The 23823-nt window shown below is 37.9% G+C and overlaps 1 protein-coding gene across 1 annotated transcript in view; it reads left to right on the top strand.

Annotated features, from left to right (window-relative positions):
• LOC150080872 (WD repeat-containing protein 46) overlaps positions 1–23823 on the top strand; it is a 210184-nt gene that overhangs the window by 106174 nt on the left and 80187 nt on the right. Inside the window, exon 8 of the mRNA XM_090380845.1 lies at positions 11365–11464. Within this exon, the coding sequence (XP_090236971.1) occupies positions 11365–11464 (100 nt within the window). The remainder of the gene's footprint in view (positions 1–11364; positions 11465–23823) is intronic.

Below are 23823 nucleotides of genomic sequence, written 5' to 3'. Positions count from 1 at the left end.
GGCAAATTTCCGCACGTCTATCCTACATCTGTCTTTCCTCAATTTGAATTTATGCCCTCTCAGGTGATTTTTCTGAGCTAGAGGAAGAATCCCATCAGCATTGAGCATGCTTAAACCATTCAAGGCTTTATACACCTCTATCAGATCACCTCGCTGGTGCCTAGTCTCCAGACACTGTAATTTGCAAAACTTAAGCCTTTCTTCGTAAGAGCACCCCTTTGTTCCATTCACTAATCTTGTTGCCCTTCTCTGTACTCGTTCCAGCAGCTCTACATCCTTCTTGAAATGAGGCCTCCAGACCTGTATACAGTACTCTAGGTGTGGCCTGACCATTGCCTTATACAATGGAATAATCACCTCCTTATCCCTGCTGGAAAAATTCCTGTATATCATTGACAATACTCCATGAGCTACTCTTGCAGCCCGTCTGCACTGCTCAGAGAACTTCATATCTGCCTGCACAATCACCCCCAAGTCCCTTTCATTCTCTACCACTGTCAGTGTAGTACCACAGAGTTGATACGTTGCTCTGGGGTTGCTGTTTCCCATGTGTAGTACTTTACATTTGTCAATGTTAAACTTCATTTGCCACCTCTCAGCCCATCTGCTCAACCTTTCCAGATCCTGTTGCAGCAGCATAGTGTCAGTAGTGTCCTTGACAACCCTGCCAACCTTTGTATCATCTGCAAACTTGGACATTAAGCTTGATATACCATCATCAATATCATTTATAAATACAGAAAACAATAATGGACCCAACACTGAGCCCTGAGGGACTCCACTAATAACATTAGTCCACGATGAGCAGTGTCCATTGATTACCACTCTCTGTCTTCTCCCCCTCAACCACCCCTTTATCCATAGCAGCAATTTGCCTCCAATGTCACACTGCTCCAATTTGTGTAGCAGTCTTCCATGTGCAACAGTATCAAAAGCCTTTCTAAGATCCAAGTATATAATATCAAAGTTATTCCCTGCATCCAGTTCTTTTGTGACTGCATCATAGTATCCAATCAAGTTGGTCAGGCAAGACTTCCCCTTAACAAAACCATGCTGTGTCTGAGCTATAACTGAAGTCTTGTCTAAATGATCCTGCAGTGCTTCTTTAACCGGTGCCTCCATTAATTTTCCTGGAACAGAAATTAAGCTCACAGGTCTATAATTACTTGTGTCAGCCTTTGATCCTCCTTTGTGAATTGGGGTCACATTTGCACATTTCCAGTCTATGGGTACCTCCCCTGAGTCCAAGGAAGCTCTCATAATTATGGCTAAGGGTTTGCTTACTTCCTTTGCTGCCTCCTTTAATATAACTGGATAGATCCCATCCACCCCGGGTGCCTTTCTTGTGTTTATCTTCAACAGTTTCTCCTCCACTTTACTCCCAGTTATTTCAAGATTCTGTAGCTTACTGCTAGAGTTGAATACACCTCTGGCATTCCCCTTGCTGAATAACTCCTCATGTGTGAATGTCGATGCAAAATATTCATTTAGTTTGTTAGCTACCTGAGCAGGATCATCAACAGTTGACCCATCAATATCAAGTGGACCAATCTGATTCATCTCCTTCCTTCTAGAGTTTACATAAGTAAAGAACTCTTTGCTGTTTTTCTTTGCATCCCTTGCCAAGGATTTCTCGTAATCTGCCTTCGCCTGCCTAACCTCCTTTGTAACTTGGTTGCATATCAACTTGTATCTATCATAGGCTTCTGTGTCATGTGTTAATTTGTAAGTATCCCATGCATTTTTCTTCTCTGCCCTATGCCTCATTAGTTCATCTGACATCCATTTTGGCCTAAACCTTGAACAATATTTCTTAGTTGGTATGTAAAGCCTAGTAGCTTCCAAGATAAGTTCTTTGAATGCTTCCCATTTTGAATTTGCTGTTGGTAACATCATCAGTTGGTCCCACTGTATAGAATTTAAATACTGTCTCAGTCCATCGTAGTCGCCTTTACGGAAGCAATAACCCTTCCCTTTACCCCTAATGGTAGTTACCTCTTTCAGTAAATCCCACTTCAGCACACTGTGATCACTGCCACCTAGTGGTTCATTTATCTGCCGATTCTTAATGCATGAAGAATCACTGCTGATAATCAAATCAAGAGTATTACTCCCTCTAGTTGCCTCCCGAACATGCTGATGTAGAAAACAATCATCCAATAAATCCACAAAAGCCCTGCTAGTGTGTGAGTAACCAGCCCCCCAAATTCCAGTCAATATCTGGGAAATTAAAATCTCCCATTATAAGACTCTCTGATTTACTGGCCCACTCTATTTCCCTGTACAGTTCCTTATTATACTCATCAGAGTCATTAGGCCTATAGCACACTCCTACTCTCAATGCTTATGTCACACCAAACTGACTCAACACTGCACTGTCCAGCGATGTCGACTGGCTTCACTTCCTTGGTTTTTATGTGTTTCTTAACTAATAGCATAACCCCTCCCCCCTTCCTATCCTGTCTATCCTTTCTGTAGACGTTGTACTCCCCAAATTGCATTTCTGCATCCCTTATATCTGTGTGACACCACGTCTCTGATATCCCAACAATATCTGCCTTTGATGTTTTGAGCAATACCTCAAATTCATCAAATTTATTTACTAAACTCCTAGCATTGGTGTACACGCAAGTATACCTGCACCTGTTTCTATTCTTAGCTACCCTAACACAACCCATGTGTTTACTTGTACCGCAATGGCTCCTAGCAGTCTCTGAAATACCATGCATCTTGTTTTTCAGGCTTCTGCTCATTCTAATAGAAGCGGTGCAAGAATCTCTTTCACCTCTGCCAGTGGCTACTGTCAATCTATTGGTCTTTGTCTCCCCCCAAGCTAGCAGTTTTCCGACCCACCTAACACTGCCTCGATAGCATCAGCAAATATTCTTGCACCCTTTCTATTTAAGTGTATCCCATCCCTGTAGAAGCAATCTCTCCTGTTAACAAGTACAGTCCAGGCTGAAAAAAATTCTACCCCTTGAGCCTTGCACAATCTTTCCAGGGCCGAATTGATCGACAAGGCTCTCATCATATACTCCCTCCTATCGTGTCTGGGCAGAATTGCAGACACTTTCAAATTCAACCCTAATTCTCGGCTTTTGTTCAACAGTGACCTGTACTTGTTAAGTAATTCTGCCGGTCTCCTACTCTTAATATCGTTAGTGCCAACGTGTACAACTATATCACCTTTTGTGCCCTTAAAAGATGATATTCGCTCTACAACGTCATCAACCTTTGCCCCTGGCAGACATACCCTGGTCCTGTTCCACCTATCTTTTTTACAAAGCATGTTCCCCGTTTCCCTGACAATAGAGTCACCAACAACTACTAGTTCCTTCGGGACCAGCGCATTCTGCCTTGGGGGTTGTCTCTGTGTCACGCGATGCCCAAGTGCAAGCTCTGGCGTTGATGTGGGCAGCTGAGAGCTTGATGGGCCCCTCAATTTAGTTTCTTCGAGGGCATCCACCCTGTCCTTCAAGCTCTCATATAGGCCCACAAGAACGCCGAGTTGTTGCCTGATATTGATACACTCCTTGCATCGCGCACACACAAAGACATCCCCCCTTGGCAGTATCATGTCCCGTACCCGATTGCTCTGCAAACATCAAGCAAATAGTGCATTTTATAAGGCTGTGAGTCAGAGGACAACTGCCCCCCTCAGTTCTGCTCTGAGCCACAGCGCTTCCATTAGCTTGAGCCTTTTGCTTTGCTGCTCTGGTCTGAGTCATGATTCTATTAATTTATTAATTAATTATAATTAATTATGTTATGTTATTAATTATGTTAAATATAATTAATTATATTACGTTTGTAATCTAAGTCGTTATATGTATTTATTTAAACGTACAATTTAACTGCTAACGAAGTTCAACTAACGCTATCTAGTACGGCATACAACTATCGTATCACAATGGCGGGAAAATTACGAACGGTACCGGAGTTGAAACACGTGGAAACCTTTACCGATACTTTTATGCAATTACAAGGCCGAGTAAAGAATAATTACACCAATAATGTACACCAATGCTAGGAGTATAGTTAATAAATTTGATGAGCTTGAAGTGCTAGTCAAGACATCAAAGGCAGATATTGTTGGGATATCAGAAATGTGGTGTCACACGGATATAAGCAGTGCAGAATTGGAATTTGGGGAGTACAGTGTGTACAGGGAGGATAGACAGGATAGGAAGGGAGGAGGGGCTATGCTCTTAGTTAAGGAACACCTAAAATCTAAGGAAATGCATCCAATTGATTTTGATGGACAATACGGTGTTGAGTAGTCTGTTTGGTGTGACATAAGCACTGGGAAAGGAAAAATGAGAGTAGGTGTGTGTTACAGGCCTAATGAATATGATGAGCAATTGAGCAGAGAAATAGAGTGGGCCAGTAAATCGGAATATCTTATAATGGGGGATTTTAACTTTCCACATATTGACTGGAACTTGTGGGTCACTCGCACACTAGCAAGACTTTTGTGGATTTATTGGATGACTGTTTTCTAGAGCAACATGTTCGAGAGGCAACCAGAGTGAGTAATACTTTCGATCTGATTATCGGCAGTGATTATTCATGCATTAAGAATTTGCATATAAAGGAACCACTGGGTGACAGTGATAACAATGTACTGATGTGGGAATTATTTAAAGATGTAATTACCATCAAGACTAAAGGGAAGGGCTTTGCTTTCATAAAGGTGACTACAGAGGTCTCATAGTTTTTAAATTCTGTACAGTGGAATCAACTGAAGATGTTACCAACATTGAATTCTAAATAGGAAGCCTTCGGGGACTTAATTTTAGAGGCTACTAGGCTTTTCATTCCAGCTAAGAAATACTGTTAAAGGTTTAGGCCTAAATGGATGTCAGATGAATTAATGAGGCTCGTGGCAGAGAAGAAGAATGTATGGGATGCATATAAAGTATCAGGTGACACAAGCATATGGCAGGTAAACTAGTCTGTAATCAAGTCACAAAGGAGGTTAGGCAGGTGAAGGCAGATTACTAGAAATCTTTGGCAGAGGATGCAAAGAAAAACAGCAAAGAGTTCTTTACTTATGTAAATTCTTGAAGGAAAGGGATGAATCAGAGTGGACCACTTAACATAGATGAGTTTGCCATTGGTGATCATGCTCAGGTAGCTGATAAACTGAATGAGTATTTTGCACCTACATTCACAGGAGGAGTTATTTAATGAGGGATATGCCAGAAGTTTATCAAACACTAACAGCGAGCTAAGTGATTTTGTAATAACTGAGAACAAAGTGGAGGAGAAATTGTTGAAGTCAAACATAAGGAAGGCACCTGGGGTGGATGGGATCTATCCAGGTATATTAAAGGAGGCAGCAAAGGAAGTAAGCAAACCCTTAGCCATAATTATGAGAGCTTTCTTGGACTCAGGGGAGGTCCCTATGAACTGGAGGTGTGCAAACGCATCACCAATTCACAAAGGGGGTTCAAAAGGTGACACAACTAACTACAGAGCTGTTAGTTTAACATGTGTTCCGGGGAAAATAATGGAATCGCTGGTTAAAGAAGCATTGCAGAATCATCTGGACAAGACTGTAATAATAGTTAAGATACAGCATGGGTTTGTTAAAGGGAGGTCTTGTCTGACCAATTTGATTGGGTACTATGATGTGGTCACAAAGGAACTGAATGCCAAAAATAATTTTGATATCATATACAGATCGACCATCACTAATCCGGCCACTGGTAATCTTGTTCCACCGCTAATTCGGACATAATTTCTGCAAACGTAATTTCAAATTTTCCAGGTCGGCACACTGGCCTGCCGCTACTGTTTTGGTGGCGTTGGTTATAGCATCAGCTGTTGGTGTGAACTTGTAAACACTGGCAAGTCATTCTCACTTGTTTTTCTGCATTTATTATTATAACCTGCTTACATTTAGCCCCAGCCATGGTTCCAATGCATAAAGGAAGTGCCTATCGTGGTGTAAAGCACAACCATCGTACATGATAAAGTTGAACTTCTGAAAAAACTCAACAGCGGTGTGTCTGTGAGAAGTTTAACTCTGCTTAATTGTAAATTCCAGCAATTTCTCTCAGTTCCTCTTATTTTAGTAATTTTCTTTTAGCCATTCCTGTTTAGATTTTTTTTTTACAACACACTTGTACAAACTTGAGGAAGAACACAACACAATATGATGGATAATACAGCGCACTAACTAACTTGTTTTCACAAAATCTCTAATAATGCTGACAAACTTATTGTGACGTTTGAGAGTTTTTTTTTTTTTATTGCAATTAGTTTTATTGCAGTGCTCGCCGCGCGTGTAATAAACTAATCACAAACAACCTTCATATATATGCCGTAATAGCGTCACACGTATGTGGCCGACACGGCTTCTCAAGAAATAAAGAAACCTTCTGGGCCACATATATGCAACATAAAAAAAATTTTTTTTTTTTAATATTAAAACAACAACACTGACATTACAATATTTATTTTAGAATTACTAATCAAATCATTTGCTAAATATTTTTGGGTCCCTGGGAAATTTTTTTCTTAAACTAGCTTTGCAGTTAACCTGATAAAAGTAAGATGAGGTGGTTAGCTGTTGGTTAAACTGTATGTGCTAAAATAACCACCGGTGATCTGGCAAACTCACTAATTCAGCACCCCACAGGTCCCAACACTGCTGGATTAGTGATGGTTGACCTGTACTTGGATTTCAGGAAATCTTTTGATACTGTTGCGCATGGAAGGCTACTGTACAAATTGGAGAGGTATGGCATTAAGGGTAAGTTGCTACAATGGATAAAGGGATGGTTGAGTGGGAGACGACAGAGAGTGGAACTCAATGGACACTGCTCTTCATGGACAAATGTTATTAATGGACTTCCCCAAGGTTCGGCGTTGGGCCCATTGTTGTTTTCAGTATTTATTAATGATAGTGATGAAAGTATATCAGGTTTAATGTCCAAGTTTGCAGATGATACAAAGGTTGGCAGGGTTGTTAACAACAGTAAAGATGGTATGCTACTCCAACTGGATCTAGATAAGTTGGGAAAATGGACTAAGAAGTGGCAACTGAAGTTTAACATTGACAAATGCAAAGCACTGCATATGGGTAGCAATAACCGAAAAGAAACGTACCAACTGTGTGGTACTAGACTCAGGGAAGTGGAAAGTGAAAAAGACCTGGGGGTAATTGTGCAGTCAAATATTTCAGAAAAGCTTTTGATACTGTGGCACATAGAAGACTGCTGTATAAATTAGAGCAGTGTATCATTGAGGGCAAGTAACTGCTGTGGATAAAGGGATGGTTGAGTGGGAGAAGACAAAGTGGTTATCAATGAACATCACTCTTTTTGGACAATTTGTTATTAGTGGAGTCTACCTTGCCAGCCAGGGTTCAGTGCTAGGCCCATTGTTTTTCTATATTTATTAATGATAAAGATGAAGGTGTAATTAGACTTAATATCTAAATTTGCAGATGATACAAAGGTTGGCAGGATGGTTAATAATGGTAACCAAGGTAAAAAAAAAAAGTGAAGTGCAGCCATTATCAACCCACTGCAGGATGGAAGCCTCCTCAACAATTCGTGCTGAGGGTAATGGACCATAATCTGCCATGCTGGTCCAGTGCGGGTTGGCAGATCGACCGTATTCAGCAGTCAGGGGCTTGAACCCCGGTCTACTCAAAGAGCATGTGCTACTGCACTCCCGCTCCTGCCCATTCGGCTACGGTAACCAAGGTATGCTGCTGCAATAAGATCTATAAAAATTAGGCAGATGGACCTGAGAATGATAATTGAAGTTTTATGTATTTTATGTTTATAAAATAAAATTTAATATAGGTTAATGAATAAAATTTTTTTTCTTACAGAATTGATGTTGTGAGGCACATATACCTTATGTGTGTTAAGTTAATGCTAAAAAGCAGTAAACATGCTTTTTAGCATTAACGGGTTATAATTTTTGGCAATAAAAGTACAGTTTATACTGTATATTTATTTCTGCTTTGACAAATGTTAATTAATACATGTCAGTAATCCCACATTAACTACACACAGAGTGGTGGAAAATGAAAAAGACCGGGAATAATTGTGCATTTGGATATGAAGTCCTTTGAGCAGTGCAGATAGGTTGCCAGGACAGCTTATGGGGTTTTGTCAATGATATACAGAAATTTTGGCTCAGCAGGGATTAGTAGTAGTGTGGGTAGTGGTATGGCATGTGATGCAAGAAAGCAAGTGTATGAGCTTATGCAGCATCAGCCAAAAAAAAAAAAAAAAAAAAATCACACCATTCCCTCCAAATGCCTGTCCAGTTCCTCCTTAAATTTATTTAACCTATCATCTTCCACAACGACAGATGGAAGTTTGTTCAGCAATTAACCACCCGCTGGCTAAAGGCAAATTTCCACACATCCGTTCTACATCTATCTTTCCTCAATATTTGAATTTTTGCCCCCTTAGATTCGTAATCTGAACGTGGAAGAATCCCATCGGAATTCAGCGTACTCAACCCATTCAAGGCCTATACACCTCAATCAGATCACCATGCAGGTGCCTAGTCTCCAGCCACTGCAATTTGCAGAACTTAAGCCTCTCTTGGTAAGAGGATCTCCCTTCATTCCCTCACCAATCTTGTTGCCCTTCTCTGTATACGCTCAAGCCAATCTACATCCTTCCTAAAATGAGGCCTCCAGACCTGTACGCAGTACTCAAGACGTGGCCTGACCATTGCTTTATACAGAGGGACAATCACCTCCGTTTCCTTGCTAGCAAAATCTGTACATGACACATGATCGAGGCACCTGGCAGCCTGTCTGCATTGTTCAGAAAACTTCATATCTGACTGCACAATTACTCCCAGGTGCTTTTCATTTTCTACCACCTTAAGTGTAGTACCACACAGTTGGTACGTTTCTCTGGGTTACTTCTACCCATATGTAGTACTTTGCATTTGTCAAGGTTAAACTTCAGTTGCCACTTCTTAGCCAATCTGCCCAAATTTTCTAGATCCTGTTGCAGTAGCACACTGCCATTACTGTCATTAACAACCCTGCCAACCTTTGTATCATCTGCAAACTTCGACACTAAGCCTGATATACCTTCATCAATATCATTGATAAATATACAAAACAACAGAGGAACCAACACCGAACCCTGTGGACTCCACTAATAACATTAGTCCACAAAGAGCAGCACCCATTGATTACCACCCTCTGTCTTCTCCCACTCAACCATTCTTTTATCCATTGTAGCAACTTACCCTTAATACCATTCTACTCAATTTGTACAAGTAGTCTTCCATGCGCAACAGTGTCAAAAGCTTTCCTGAAATCCAAATATATGATACAAAATTATTTTTTGCATCCAGTTCCTTTGTAATCACATCATAATATCCTATCATTTGTTGAATAGGGGGTGGGATGACTTTTAAAATTCAGAATGATGCATTTATTGGTAGATTTCATATAGACAGTTTTAGAGATGTTTTCTCTTGTAAGCAAAATGTCTAGAGAGTGAGAACCTTCAGTTGATTTCTCTTTCCATTTTGAAATTTATCCATGTGTGTTGCTGGTTTGATAGTGTTGAAGAACAATTGCTAGGCTGTTTTGGTCAATGCTCCAAACTTCTTAAACATCGTCAACATATTTATCCTAGAATTTTGATGTGAGAGTGACAATATCAAAGACCTGATCTTCAGAGCTCTCCATAAAGACCTCTGCCAGAGTGGGGACAAAGGATTTGCCCTATCTCAGGGCTGTGTTTTGGATGTAGAAGTAATGCTGACAGATAATGTAGGCTTCACCTACCAAGAGGTCAATACATTTGGGAGATCATTGATGTGGAGTGGTCTGATGATGCCCAAATGGATCTGAGTGTCTATTACGTTTGTTTAGGTATGTTTTTGCATCCGGGAGAGGGATAGTGATAAACATTCAGTTCACATCACAGGCTGCAAGATTTTCTTGATGTTGAAAGGTGATTTGGTTCAGTTTTGAGAGAAAGGTCTTTGTTATTATTATTATTATTAATAGCCATATGGTGCAAGGAAGCCTGAGGCTTATGCTTGCACCAGGAAAAAAAAAAAAGTTCCCGAGTTACCCTGAGAGAGAGAGAGAGAGAGAGAGAGAGAGAGAGAGAGAGAGAGAGAGAGAGAGAGAGAGGAGAGGAGAGAGAGAGAGAGTCGAAAGTGAGAAGGGAATCACCAAGAAAGAGAAGAATGATAATATCCAGCTCAGGACCTGGGTGTGCCAAGCCCATACTCACCAGATGTGAACCCCCAGGGTTATTTTTTGGGTTGACTTTTTGGTGGGTAGATAATCTCTCCCCTCCCCCCCCCAGGTTTCTGCATGATCAGTGTTTTCTATAATTTTTAAATACTGGAAGCTACTATATATATTAAAAAAAAAAAAGTATTGCTGCCAATGCAAATATCATATTGATATTACCAATATTGTATATAGTATGTAAAGTGTAATTAAAGAAGGACATTGTCCAGTGACTTTTGGATACACTTAATTTTAGGAAGCGTTATCTTGTATACTTACAGTTCAGTGGCCACTTCTTAGATACACCTACCCATTTCATTAGGTATTAATACTATGCGATGCAAAGCAAGTTGACAGAGACCTGGACATGCTGTATATGTTCAGCTCATTATAAGAATGGGCAAGACAAAAGATTTAAGTGATTATGAATGTGATATGGTAGTTGACACTAGATGGAATGCTACAAGTATCTCAAGCACTGGCAACTGTGCTAGGGGTTTTCACGTGTCTTGGGTGTATCGAGATATTACTGTTCAATTATAATGGATAAATAATGCAAGAAGTAGGCATTTTCTGAATCTGCGAATGCCTAAGGGGGGGGGGGAAACCTATTTATTCATACATTCCCTGTTGCCAAAAAGTGCCAATCCAATTCTGCTTTGAACTTCACCACACTCTCTGCCTTGACACACCCTGACAGCATTTAAGAATGGTCTCAATTGACACCATGTGATAAGGGCAGTTTAGTTTATTGGTATTCTTATGTTAAAAATTATAGTTTCTACTAGCCAGAGCAAATACTAAACTGTTTGGCTATGTTTCTGCATTTGTTTCCTGTCATCCCCATTTTTTGAGAACTAATGATAGGAGTTCATAGGCAAATCCAGAATGTAAGGCATTATAGTTAATATTTGTATTATGTGTCTAGTAGAAGCTTATAGAAAGGAAAGCATGATTTCAGTGAGATTGAACATCTAAATATTATCCATGTTTTTGAAAAATACAGATAATATTTAACCAAAATGCTTAACAAATAGCTAAAGTAATATAGAACTAATATTCTTTTGTTGTGTCTTCTTAGCCATCTAATTAATGATCATTGATAATTTTTTATGCAGGTACTGTCAGCATGTGGTCCCCAAATACTGATGAACCTCTTATAAAAATGTTGTGCCATCAAAATCCTGTCAGAGCTGTTGCTGTTGATAATCAAGGATTGTAAGTATACTCCATTTTATATGATTCTGTGTATTTTCACTTGCCGTTTATTAAATAATGGAATTGTTGAATTAACAATAAAAATTAAAAATTATGTTGAAGCAGTTGTGTGGAATACATTTCAACATATGCCAAATGATGAGTACACATAAAGCACAAAAGAGTTTTAAAGAGGAATAATTGTTGCATGCCACATAGAGGAAACATCTGTATGTGCTATTGCTCAAGAATTAAACATTCCCAAGTCTGCACTATAGCCTTAGCTGCCGATGCACCAAAAAAAAAACAAACAAACAACGAACACTCCCAAGTCTGCAGTCAGTGACATACCAAAGAAAGTCTAAAGTGACATTAACCCACCAACTACCTGGTAAGAATAAAATACTGACTCACAGCAGCTGATGTATCTTATGATGGTTATTTACCTACCATTGCCATTATGATTTAGAGAATCTGAGATTGGAGCTCAAACACAACAAAAGCAAATACACGCTGTCATTTGGCACAGTATGCAAAGCACACTAAACCTAGATTGTGGACCAGTGGATGCTGGTTCTGTGTGGTGGGTCACACTATCATGTTCTACATGATGTTTGGATATGCCTGGAGAATGCATACTGTCTGGGCATGTTGTCTGAATTCTTTAATTCTTGGAAGAAGTAACAGTTTCTCCTTCCAGTTTCAAATTCTTGAAGTTGGGAGGAGGGTATGTCATAGTTCCAAGGGTGTTTCTTGTGGTATGGCCTAAGTCCACTGGTGGTTTCAGTTCATGGAACCATGAATGCTGTGTCATACATTGATGTCCTCAACAGAACTGTGTGCTCTGTGTTGTGGCAAACAGCCTTTACATCTGCCAACATGACATTTCATATTACAAATCAAGGATTGTGAGTGTGTTTGAAGAGAATAACATCAAAAACATCACAAGGCTCTTACAGACTCCAACCTCAACCCAGTTAAACATAATTTGTTGGAATGCATAATTAGGGCAAGGCCAAGATGGCCCCCTTATTATTAGTGGAGCACAGTACTTCCCAGCTTTCCACCTTTAATAGTGCTATTAATTTCTTTGAATGAATATATGTTCATAATTATAAGCATTTCAGGATAAGGTATGTTTATGTTCATATGAAATTTTGGTCATATCAGCTAACTCTGAGTTCAATTTGATGATGGAAAGTACCATCTCATGTGCTTTATTAATGCATGAGATGATACATGCTGTCTCTAGAATTGTGACAGAAATGCACTTCCTATCCTTCTTTTATTTTTAACTTTAACCCTCTCCCCACTTTTTGAGGCAGATTCTAATATTTTATATGAAAGTCAGTGTTCTTTTCCTTTTTTTATTTATTTTTTGTTTATTTCTTTTGCAGATAATTTTCTTCACAAAGAGGTGTCTTATGATAATTCTGCACGTACTTTCTTGTAGTTCGGGAATTGGTTATCAATAATCCACAGTTACCAGAAAACATGAAATAATCATTAATATGGCTAAAATATGAAATAGCAAGTGCTTAAAAAACGGTACTCACCTTTGAATAAATCTGCAATAATTTTTAAAAAGATTGGTAATTAAATCATTTTGGTGGGAAGGTAAAGTAAAGGAGTTAAGGAGGGTGTTAAGGGTGATTTGACAGAATTTAAAATGGGCCCAAGGAAGTAGAAGTGCACATCTCCAATCCTAGGTTGTTATTAGAGAAGGAAGAAATCATTAAGAGTGAATTAAAATTTAAAAACGGATAATATAGTATAACGGAGCCAATAGTCGTTACGAAGGACTTTCGATGGTTATAACGTCTTCAGTTGGCAAATTGGGCAGGAAGCGAACGTGTGCTGTATTTTAAAGGTTGTCTGAGCTTCCCATGATGCCTTTTTGGACATGTGGGAACGTCAGCTGCGAGAGGTTCCAAGCCGGGGAAAGGTTGAAGAGAAGTTTCATGTTTATGATGTTGAGGTTAGAATGGAATCGGCGTAGTGTGTATATAATTTTATTTCTGAAGGAAAGGGTTGCAAAATTTGAAAATCAAATTAAAAAATAGAAAATCAAATTATATACATGCTATGCCGATGACATCCTCATAATAGGTAATAGATCCTCTTAAAGTTCAATTCTATACATGACAGGCTCAAACTTACCCTTGTAATCGGAATGAACAACCAGATCAATTTTTTAATCTTACCATCTTCAAAACAGATACAAAATTAAGCACAAAAATTTTCAGAAAAAATACATATACCAGAAAATACCTTCATTTCACTTCGCACCACCCCCTCAGCACAAAAAAAAGCTGTCTTATACAACCAAATCCATAATGCCATCAAATTCAGTTCCTCACAAAATGATTTACAAAATGAACTTCAATATCTCATGGAGAAATTCATATCTAGAAACTACCTTCCCCAACTCGTCTCTTACACAATCTCCACTGTTAAAAATAAAATTAATAACCCATCCAAACATAATAATAAAAAAACAAACACACGCACAATTCTCCTCTACCATAACAAACTTGCAGGACAATTCCACTGCATATTTAAAGGTACAGACATTTCGCTCACCTTTTCCACGTACAATAAATTAGGTTCCTTTTTTAATTCCTATAAAGATATACATAAATACCCCACTAGTGACCTCAACGTTATTATATATCTTATTAAATGCCAGCCCAACTGCGACGCCTGCTACATTGGCAGCACCACCACAAAATTCGGTTCTACTAAAACCTCCAACACCCGCACATACTACCACCAAAACAGTTTTAGAACAGGCCAATCCAGTACAGAACTTACAATACATGCTAATAACTCCCTCCCCCCCCCCTTGTCGATTCTACTATCACCATTGTTAAACTCAAATCCAGCCACAAAATTCTTCACTATGAAGTACTTATTATTGAATGGTTCCGGCACCATTCTAACCTCAACATCATAAACATGAAACTTCTTTTCAACTTTTCCCCGGCTTGGAACCTCTCGCAGCTGACGTTCCCACATGTCCAAAAAAGCATCATGGGAAGCTGAGACAACCTTTAAAGTACAGCACGTGTTCACTTCCCACCCAATTTGCCAACTGAAGACGTTATAACCAACGAAAGTCCTTTGTAACGACTATTGGCTCCGTCATACTATATTATCCATTTTTAAATTTTAATTCACTCAATGATTTCTTCCTTCTCTAATGACAACCTAGGATTGGAGATGTGCACTTCTACTTCCTTGGGCCTATTTTAAATTCCGTCAAATTACCCTTAACACCCTTCTTAATTCTTTTACTTTACCTTCCTCCCACCAAAATGATTTAATTACCATTCTTTTTAAAAATTATTGCAAATTTACTCAAAGGTGAGTACCGTTTTTTAAGCACTTGCTATTTCATATTTTAGTCTAATACTCATGGTATTATAAGATTTCTATAATTTTTAGTAATTTGTCATTAATATGGCATAAAATTTGGCAAGTTCATGTAGGAAGCTTTCAATTTTAATGTTACAATCGGAACTTTTATAATAACCAGAAGTGGGGCAGTTGTAAAAACTTACCAGTATTCTCTCATAAAATATAGAAACAGTGTATATAAACCATTAAAAACTTCATTTATCACTATTAGAACATAAATAGACCACAATTTGTTAATTATAAAAAATTAAATCATGGATTGAAGGTTTGTTGCTAACGCTCTTTTCATTGGTGAACCTTCCATTATAAACTTACTCCTTAAATACCTTTAACTAATGTACCAGATTAAAATTTACTGTGGAAACTGAAGAGCTGCATTCATAAATTTTTTTTTTTTTAATTCTGCTATCATCAGACAAAAATAAATTTTTAAATGATTTATGATTAGCTTCAAAATTAGTAACAAATTATCCCACACCATTACAAATAACATGGTGCTGAGAAATCAGCAAGAGAATATTGTTTATCAAATAAATTTTGTGGAGCTCTATATTTTGATAAAACTAAAATAAAATTGATAAAGGAAATACTAATGATTAAAACTTCACTAATGGAAGAAATGGCCAAAAATGGGGGGGGGGGCGGACAAGGAAAGAATTAAAGGAAGAATTATATTAAGAAATTTAGAAATAAAATGATGAATAGAAATAATCAGACACAAAATATGACTGCATATGGCTTAATTTATTTGTTAATGATGTCTATCCAACACTGATTGGGAATTAAATGATTTGTGATAGCTGAATGGAAGCTGGAAGAGAAATTGTTACAGCTCAAAATGAACAAAGCATCTGGGACCGATGGACTGTATCCAGTTATATTAAAAGAAAACAAATGGTAGCCAAACTATAAGCTGTAATACTGAGAGCATCCTTGGATCCAAGGGAAGTCCCTACTTGATTGGAGATGTGCAAATGTTGCTTCTATTTAAAGGAGTGGTTCAAAGGGTCAGTGGGTAACTATAGACCTGTATGTTTGACTTCTGTGCCATGGAAGATAATGCAGTCAATAGTTAAAACCATAATGCGAGATCATCTTAATAGGAATGAAGTCATAAGGCAGTTACAGCATGGATTTGTTAAAGGGACATGGATCTCCTGCCATCAAACTACCACTTTTTCAGAATCATAAAATTTTGCTGAAGGGGCAGCATTTCAGTAACATAGACAAGGTGAAAAATGCAAAACCAGTTGCTATGAACAGCATTCTGGAAAATTTCCATTGCTGTTTCCAGCAACTGCACATCTGATAGCAAAAATGCATAGTTGTCCAATGACACTATTTTGAGGACAGTGTTGTGTAATTTTGAATTTGCATTATCAGTTGTTGATGACATGATGACAGCAAACTCTTTGTTAGAACTTTCTGAGTCATTGTATCATTTTTATGTTTCTGAGAAAGAATCTGTATTTGTTCTCATCGCTTTTTGTTACAGTCTCTTCATTGTAATTACACTTGTTGACTGGGATTTTGTGCTTGAAGCTTACCTAGGATTTTTTTAATGGTTTTAGATGCCAGATGCTATCAGGCATATGCAAATACTCATAAGAAGACTTGTCTAAAAGATATATATTATGAAAGTCACTCTAGGTGCAGATATTACAATATGTATTCATGTTTTTCTAGGCATGCACAATCCCATTTCATTGCCTTCTTTAACCTGTTTTGGTGGAGAGTCTTCCACATGTGAATTGGTTTCCTACAGTAAATTTTGATAGCAGCAGGCTCTGCAGAGTGAGTTTTTTCATGGAACTTTGAAATTTTGCAAAAAAAAAAATTGTTTTGAAAATTTAAAGCATTTATGTACAAAAACTTTGTACACAAATACTTAAATATTATTGTCTTAAAATATTAATAAAAATTAAAAAAAATCATAAAAAGTTCATAAACTTGTCATTTCTGTTTTGATGCAGTAATATTTTCTACATCTGTTAATCTCTTATGTGATTTGATTTATAAAATTCTCTATTTGAATTCCACTGAAATTCTTCAACTTCGTCTATTTGTAAAATAGATAACTGATGTCAACAGGTATCTCCCATTTTCAAAGCTATTTTCATGTTGCTATCTATTAAAAACTGTGTAAGAGATGGTAGCACATACTAGAAAAAAATTCAAGAAATTTTGCACATTGTGTCCATTAATGTATAAATTATATTGAAATTTTTAGGGCTCTGAGGAATATGAACTTAAAAACAGATCTATGTATATACTACTTGAAAGTTAATACAGTAGAGGAATATGTTGCTCATTGTGGTGGGCATAAACAAGAGGTCATAATTGATTGATTATACTTATATCATCTGAATAATTCATTCAGTTATATCATTCAAGTTATATAATTTGATTTTATCATTTGAGTTATATCATTCTGTTATTTTGATTATTAAAATCTTGAAAGGTGATGTAGTGAAATTCGAGCTCCAAGAAATATAAGTTTTGCCGGAGAAGGTAAAGAAGGCCAACATGAGAACGACGAGAAAAGTCGGATAACTTACGTGGAAAATTAGTTTCCAGATACAGTCAGTCCTCGTATAGCACGATAGTTGCGTTCCTAGAAACCCTCGTGCAATATAAACAACAGGCCCTATGGGAAAAATTGGGTTAGGTGCCCACCACCCAAGACTGAACACACATTTGTAACCAAAACATTACCAAACACAATAAATAATCGTAATAAAATACTTACGCATTTTATTACAACTATTACGTAATAAAATATTGCTAATGCTTTTACTTCTATCGTAAGCAAACTTGTTTTTTGTTTGATTTTCTATCCAAACAGATGACAGCCGTTCCATCTCTTCAAATTCTTTGTGTCTTAATCTAATGGATTTTAATTACACTTTGAGTTGTTCCTGCTATGAAAGTTGTTTTTATTTTCTCTGCATTCTTTCTAATTCTCGGCGTTGCCTCATTTAGGTCTGTACCACGTGGAATATCACATGGTCTTTCATTTCGCTCAAAGCGTTTCACAATTTCATATTTTTTCTCTATCGACAGAGGCGGACTGGCCATAAGCCTTACCAGGGAAACCCTGGGGCACGAAGGCCGGTGTGATTTTGGCCATTAACCATAGTATGAGGCCACTGTAAATTTTTCCGGGTAAGAATTTTTGACCCAGTCCGCCTCTGTTTATCGATATTGCTTTTCTTTTTCTCTCTGAATCTGTAGTGTCTTCACCAGGATGCTTCCTTTTCACACCTTTTAAGTATTTTACTCATTTTAGGGAATAAAGCAAAATTACAAAACGAGGAGGTATGCTTGATACACATAAACAAAGCTGCGCGCGCGTGTAGCAACTGAATAAACAACACCGTAAAGGCAGAGATGCGCTATTAACACCTCACATTTTACTAAAGCACATTTCTTGGGGTTACTACCATAAAACAATAAAAACAATTTCCAGTTGCGTTTCTGCTAGTGGAATCTGTTATAAACTGGTAGTAAACTCGATCTAATTACATTTTCGGTTCCCCTTCACTGATATAAGAAACATAAATACATTTTCAGAATCTCTTCTTCATTCCTATCGTGTTGCGTTCAGTTGGGGTGATTCTGCGTTCGACTGCCATTTCTTGTAAACACAAAGGCGAATCGTGCATAAGCGAATTTGGTTCGTGTTATATAAGATATCGTTCCCCTATTTATAAATCGTGTATGATCGAATTCGTGTAGTGTAAACACGTGTTATACGAGGACTGACTGTACAGCACTAGCGCTGCTCGCTCGGTAAACAGACAGTAGGTGTTATTGGTCTGGAGCAAAGTCAAGAACAATATATTGATTGACAGGTAGGCGTGGCAAACAATATGCTGATTGGTGCGGGAAGACAACACACGATAACATTGATTTAGTAGCACTCAGCACTAATGGTAACTTGCCCTAATGAATGCTTTCCATAGTGGTGAAAAAAGGTCAGGTTACCTCCACTTGAATCCCATGAGAGCTTGAACCTCTCCCGAAGTGGAGGGGGTAACCTAACCTTTTTTCTTTAGAATTGTGAGTGGACTAACACATAAATTATTTATTAACAAAATGTTAATTTTTTATTACTGTACTTTATTTTTAAAGATGCTCGTGCAGATACACATGTATCATAATGTCAATAGTTATTCACTATATATATATATATATATATATATATATATATAAAAAGAATTTTTCTTCCTTTTCCTATTATTTCCTAACCTAACGTTAAATATTAGGTCACGAAATATAAGGAAACTTTTTCTATTATTCCTAACCTACCATTTAAGGTCAGGTTACGAAATATAATGAAAAATAAAGAAATCTTTTTCTTTTTTCATAACCAAACCTTAAATCAACAATATAGTAAAAACACGAACTCCAAAAATCTGCTTTTAATAATAAGAAAAAAACATAATGAAGAACATAAAAATGAACAGAACGAAACTTTTATTAATTTAGTTTTCATCAGAAAATCAACCAACGTTTTATTTTCCTTCCAAATTTCTTCCATCTTTAAAAGATTCATTGCTACTATTACCTGTTTACCATTCATCACAAAACTATTATGCACCTTCTTTACTCATAAATACACATCATAATGCCAACCAATGACTACACAGTAGCTTGTCGTCTGTCGCACCCACCACCAATCATTTCATCGTTTGCCATGCCTACCCGTCAATCAATATATCATTCTTGATTTCGGCTCCAGACCGATAACACTTACCATCTGTTTACCGAGTGAGCAGCGCTAGAGTCTGGTGTTGGGAAACTAATTTTCCACCTAAGTTATCTGACGTTTCTCGTCGTTCTCGTGTTGGCTTTCTTTACCATGGGCAGGAGCAGCAGTGCGCAACACACACTTCTTGATTAGACTGGGGTTCGAGCCCATGACCACCAAATATAGAGGATGCGGAAAGGTCAGGGAATGACCACCGCATATCCCCGGAGCAATATGGCCTTAGTTGCTAATGCTCCTGAAAACCAAATAACAACTTAACCGTTTTGTCATTTTATTTACTTGATTATCTTATTAAATCGTACTTTATGAGTAGCTTTATAGATCTAGTTACACTTGTTATTTTTATTTTTAATTTAGATAGAGATTTTGTAGGTTACTACTTAATATCCGTTGTTTTGTTCGAATCTTGCTGCCATTGTTATAGAGTGAGTGGTAGGGAATTCAAATTTTTAATTGTCATAAATAGGTAGCTAACGTAAAACTAGATAGCATAGTACATATCACTGCATTTAGAAATCTATTAGATAGTGTAGTATTGATAATTGATTAATCTTATTAATTTTCATTGTATTCAATCAGATATCATGCCCCAGACCAGAGCACCAAAGCAACAAGCACAAAGTAGCAGGAGCACTGCACTGTGGCTTGGGGGAGAACTGAGGGGGGGGGCAGTTCATAGCCTCACAAAATGTGTGGATTGTGAAATGTTTGCAGATTGTTCTAAAACAGGACATGGTCTAGCCAAGGTGTGTGTGTGTGTGTGTGTGTGCGCGCGCGCGCATGCATGCATACATGCATGCGCGCACACTCTAGGTTAAGAGAGTGTCAAGAAATTAGGCTGCAGCTCAGTGTTCTGATGGGTGCCTAGTTTGAAGAGTCGGATGGATGCTCCTGTATTAAAGTGGGGGACCCATCAAGCCAGATGGGTTGATGGGTCCCCCATCAATGCCAGAGCTCCCTCTTCGGCATCAGGCTACACAGTGGCAATCTCCAAGGCAAAATGCACTGGTCCCTCAGGAGAGAGTTATTATCGGTGACACCATTGTCAGGGAGACGGGTAATAAATTGTGTAAAAAGGATAAAAAGGTGGAATAAGACCAGGGTATGCCTGCCAGGGGCAAAAGTTGATGACATTATAGAGCAGATATTACCTTTTAAAGGCACAAAGGGTAATATTGTTGTACACGTTGGCACTAATGACATTAAGATAGGAGATCTGCAGACTTACTTAACAATTATAGGTCAATGTTGAAAAAAATTGTGAGTTAGGGTTAATTTGAAAGTGCCTGCAATTCTGCCCAGACATGATAGCAGGAAGTACATGATGAGAGCCTTGTCAATCAATTCTGCCCTGGAGAGATTGTGCCAGGCTCATGGGGTAGAATTTTTCTCAGCACGGTCTGTGCTTGTTAACAGAAGAGACTGCTTCTACAGGGATGGGATACACTTAAATAAAACTGTAACCCGGTACATGTGTTCCTTAAAATCTCCTCATTATGGTATTTCGCGCATTAGAAAAAACAGGGCTTATGAAAAAAATAGGGATAGCGGTTGAGCACCCAAAAAAAAAAACGTTCAGTCTAGTAAGTAAAATACAAAAAAAAAAAGTTAGAAACCGTATAAAATTGCTAATTTCAGTTTAAACATCTTAGTCTAGTAAGTAAAATACTAAAAAAAAAGTTAGAAACCGTATAAAATTGCTAATGCAGTTTAAACATCTTTAATTTCTAATAAATAAATATAGCAATGTAATATATGCATACTATTGATATATCTGTTCTCTAACATTTTTTTTTTTTTTTATTGTAAAATTTAAAACAGTAAAAAAGATAAGCAATCAATAACGACGAACATGGCACGCATAAATTGCACAAGTGAGATACGGAACAACAAGTCTATGAAGTTTAAAAAATAGGAATGAACAGAAGATTCTGAAAATTTATTTGTTTTTTATATGATTGAAGATTCCATGGATGGAGAAACACATTTCACCATAATAACATAAAAACCCACAGAATTCCAGCTATCAGTATTACCGCAAATGCAATAAGATCAAGTTTACTACCCATTTATAATTTGATTGTACTAACAGTAAATGCAATAATTTTTATGGTTTTATGGTAGTGACCTCCAGAAATGTGCTCCTGTGCTCACGCTATATCAACTCACGAAATTTCTGTTTGACCAGAAAAATATGAGCTCCTGAAAACATGAGTCGGCTTACAATATCACGTGTTCTTTTGTGAATACAGCAAATGACAACAGTGTGTCTCCGACCAATACAACTACAGTAAATGGAAAATACAGCTCACACATTTATTTGAAATGTGTGAGAGCCATTAAACTAGTTTGTTTAAGCTTTGTAAACTTGTATATATTGCTGCGCAGATCGCTACGCAGATTGCTGCGCAGATCGGTTTTGCATTCACCTGGTTACTGGTAGACAAAATTGCACAAGAGCCAACACAAAAATTGCATTGTTCTATAATATATCAGTCACGTTGGAGCAAATTCGCGTTGCAAAAATGCACGTAATAGCAGAACTGACCGTATTTCAATTTCAAGAAAGCTTTTGACAGTGTACAAATTGGAGTAGTATGGTATTAATGATGGATAATGTATAAAAGGATGGTTGAGTGGGAGGAAGGCAGAGAGTGGTAATCAATGGATGCTGCTCTTCGTGGACAATGTTATTAATGGTATCCCCCAGCGTCCAGTGTTGGACCCACTGTTGTTTTGAATATTTATCAATGATATTGATGAAGGTATATCAAACTTAATGTTGAAGTTTTCAGTTGATACAAAAGTTGGCAGGGTTGTTAATGACAGTAGTGGCAGTGTGCTACAGCAACAGTGTCTAGAAAATTTGGGCAGAGTGGCTGAGAAGTGGCAACTGAAGTTTAACATTGACAAATGCAAAGTACTGCATATGGGTAGAAGTAACCCCAGAGAAATGTACCAAATGTGTGGTACTACACTTAGGCTGGTAGAAAATGAAAAAGACCTGGGAGTAATTGTGTAGTCAGATGTGAAACTTTCTGAGCAGTGAAGACAGGAGCAGGCCGGCCGCTAGTTAGTACACCGGACTGAACCTATTGGTAACTCTCTAGGAAGCTTCCGGATCAGCTAGTGTATAATCTTGCTACCTCTACTCTGCCAGATAGTGACTGGAGGGAGTCCGAGTAGTGTGTATGCGGGGAGCATTGTCGAGGCCACGTTATGTCAAGGATCTGGGTATATTCTTACCACATGTAGCCATATCCAAAAATTTTATTACTTCATACAGCATGTCCCACCCACTTTTTCTTACTATTGAATACACCATGAATTGTCAAAATAATAGAGCAAGCTTATCTGCGAAAAGATCTAAACCTCCCAAGGACTTCCTAATTCATTTCACAAATATACGTGGTCTCAATTCTAATCTCAACGATGTCCATTTCCACTTGCAGTCTTCCAAACTCCATGTACTTTTTCTGACTGAATCTCAGTTACCAGTTGATTCAACTATTGCTCATCTCAGATGTCCAAATTATTTGCTGTATGATTCCTTTCGCCTTAAAGGTGGTACTTGTGCATATGTCCATTCTGATATTCCCTGTCAAAGACTTGGCAATTTGGAATCTCCTCTCTTTGATCTTCTCTGGCTTAAAATCTCTCTACCTCATTGTGTAAAATTCATCTGTTGTCTCTACCGTTCTCCCAACTCCACTAATCACTTGGAGCTCTTTGACTTCCTCTCTTTGCAACTTGACTTTCTCCAGTCCAACTTTCCTAACAGTGAGGTAATTTTCCTTGGTGATTTTAACGTTCACAACTCCAGCTGGCTTCCGTTTTCTAGTCACACCGACTCAGCAGGTCGAGATGCTGAGGCTTTTGCAATTACTAATGACCTAGCACAAATTGTTCATTTACCTACAAGAATACCGGACAATCCTAATCATACAGCCAATACGCTTGATCTTTTTCTCACAAACACCCCTTCTAAGTACACGGTCGAAGTGAGAGGTCCTTTAGGCACTTCAGATCACAACTTGGTGATTGCCTCTTCTCCAATGGAACCTTTATCTCATGGCTATTCCCAACCTCGTATTGTTTGGCATTACAAGAATGCAAAATGGGATGACCTGCGAGACTTCTTTTCTTCTTTTCCTTGGTCTGATTACTGTTTCAAAACTTCTGATGT

This window comes from Mastigoproctus giganteus, chromosome 9, assembly GCF_048544385.1.
Source record: "Mastigoproctus giganteus isolate SK-2022 chromosome 9, ASM4854438v1, whole genome shotgun sequence".
Classification (NCBI taxonomy): Eukaryota; Metazoa; Arthropoda; class Arachnida; order Uropygi; family Thelyphonidae; genus Mastigoproctus; species Mastigoproctus giganteus.
Note: the sequence above shows the minus strand (reverse complement) of the source record. Positions and strands in the feature narration are given on the sequence as shown.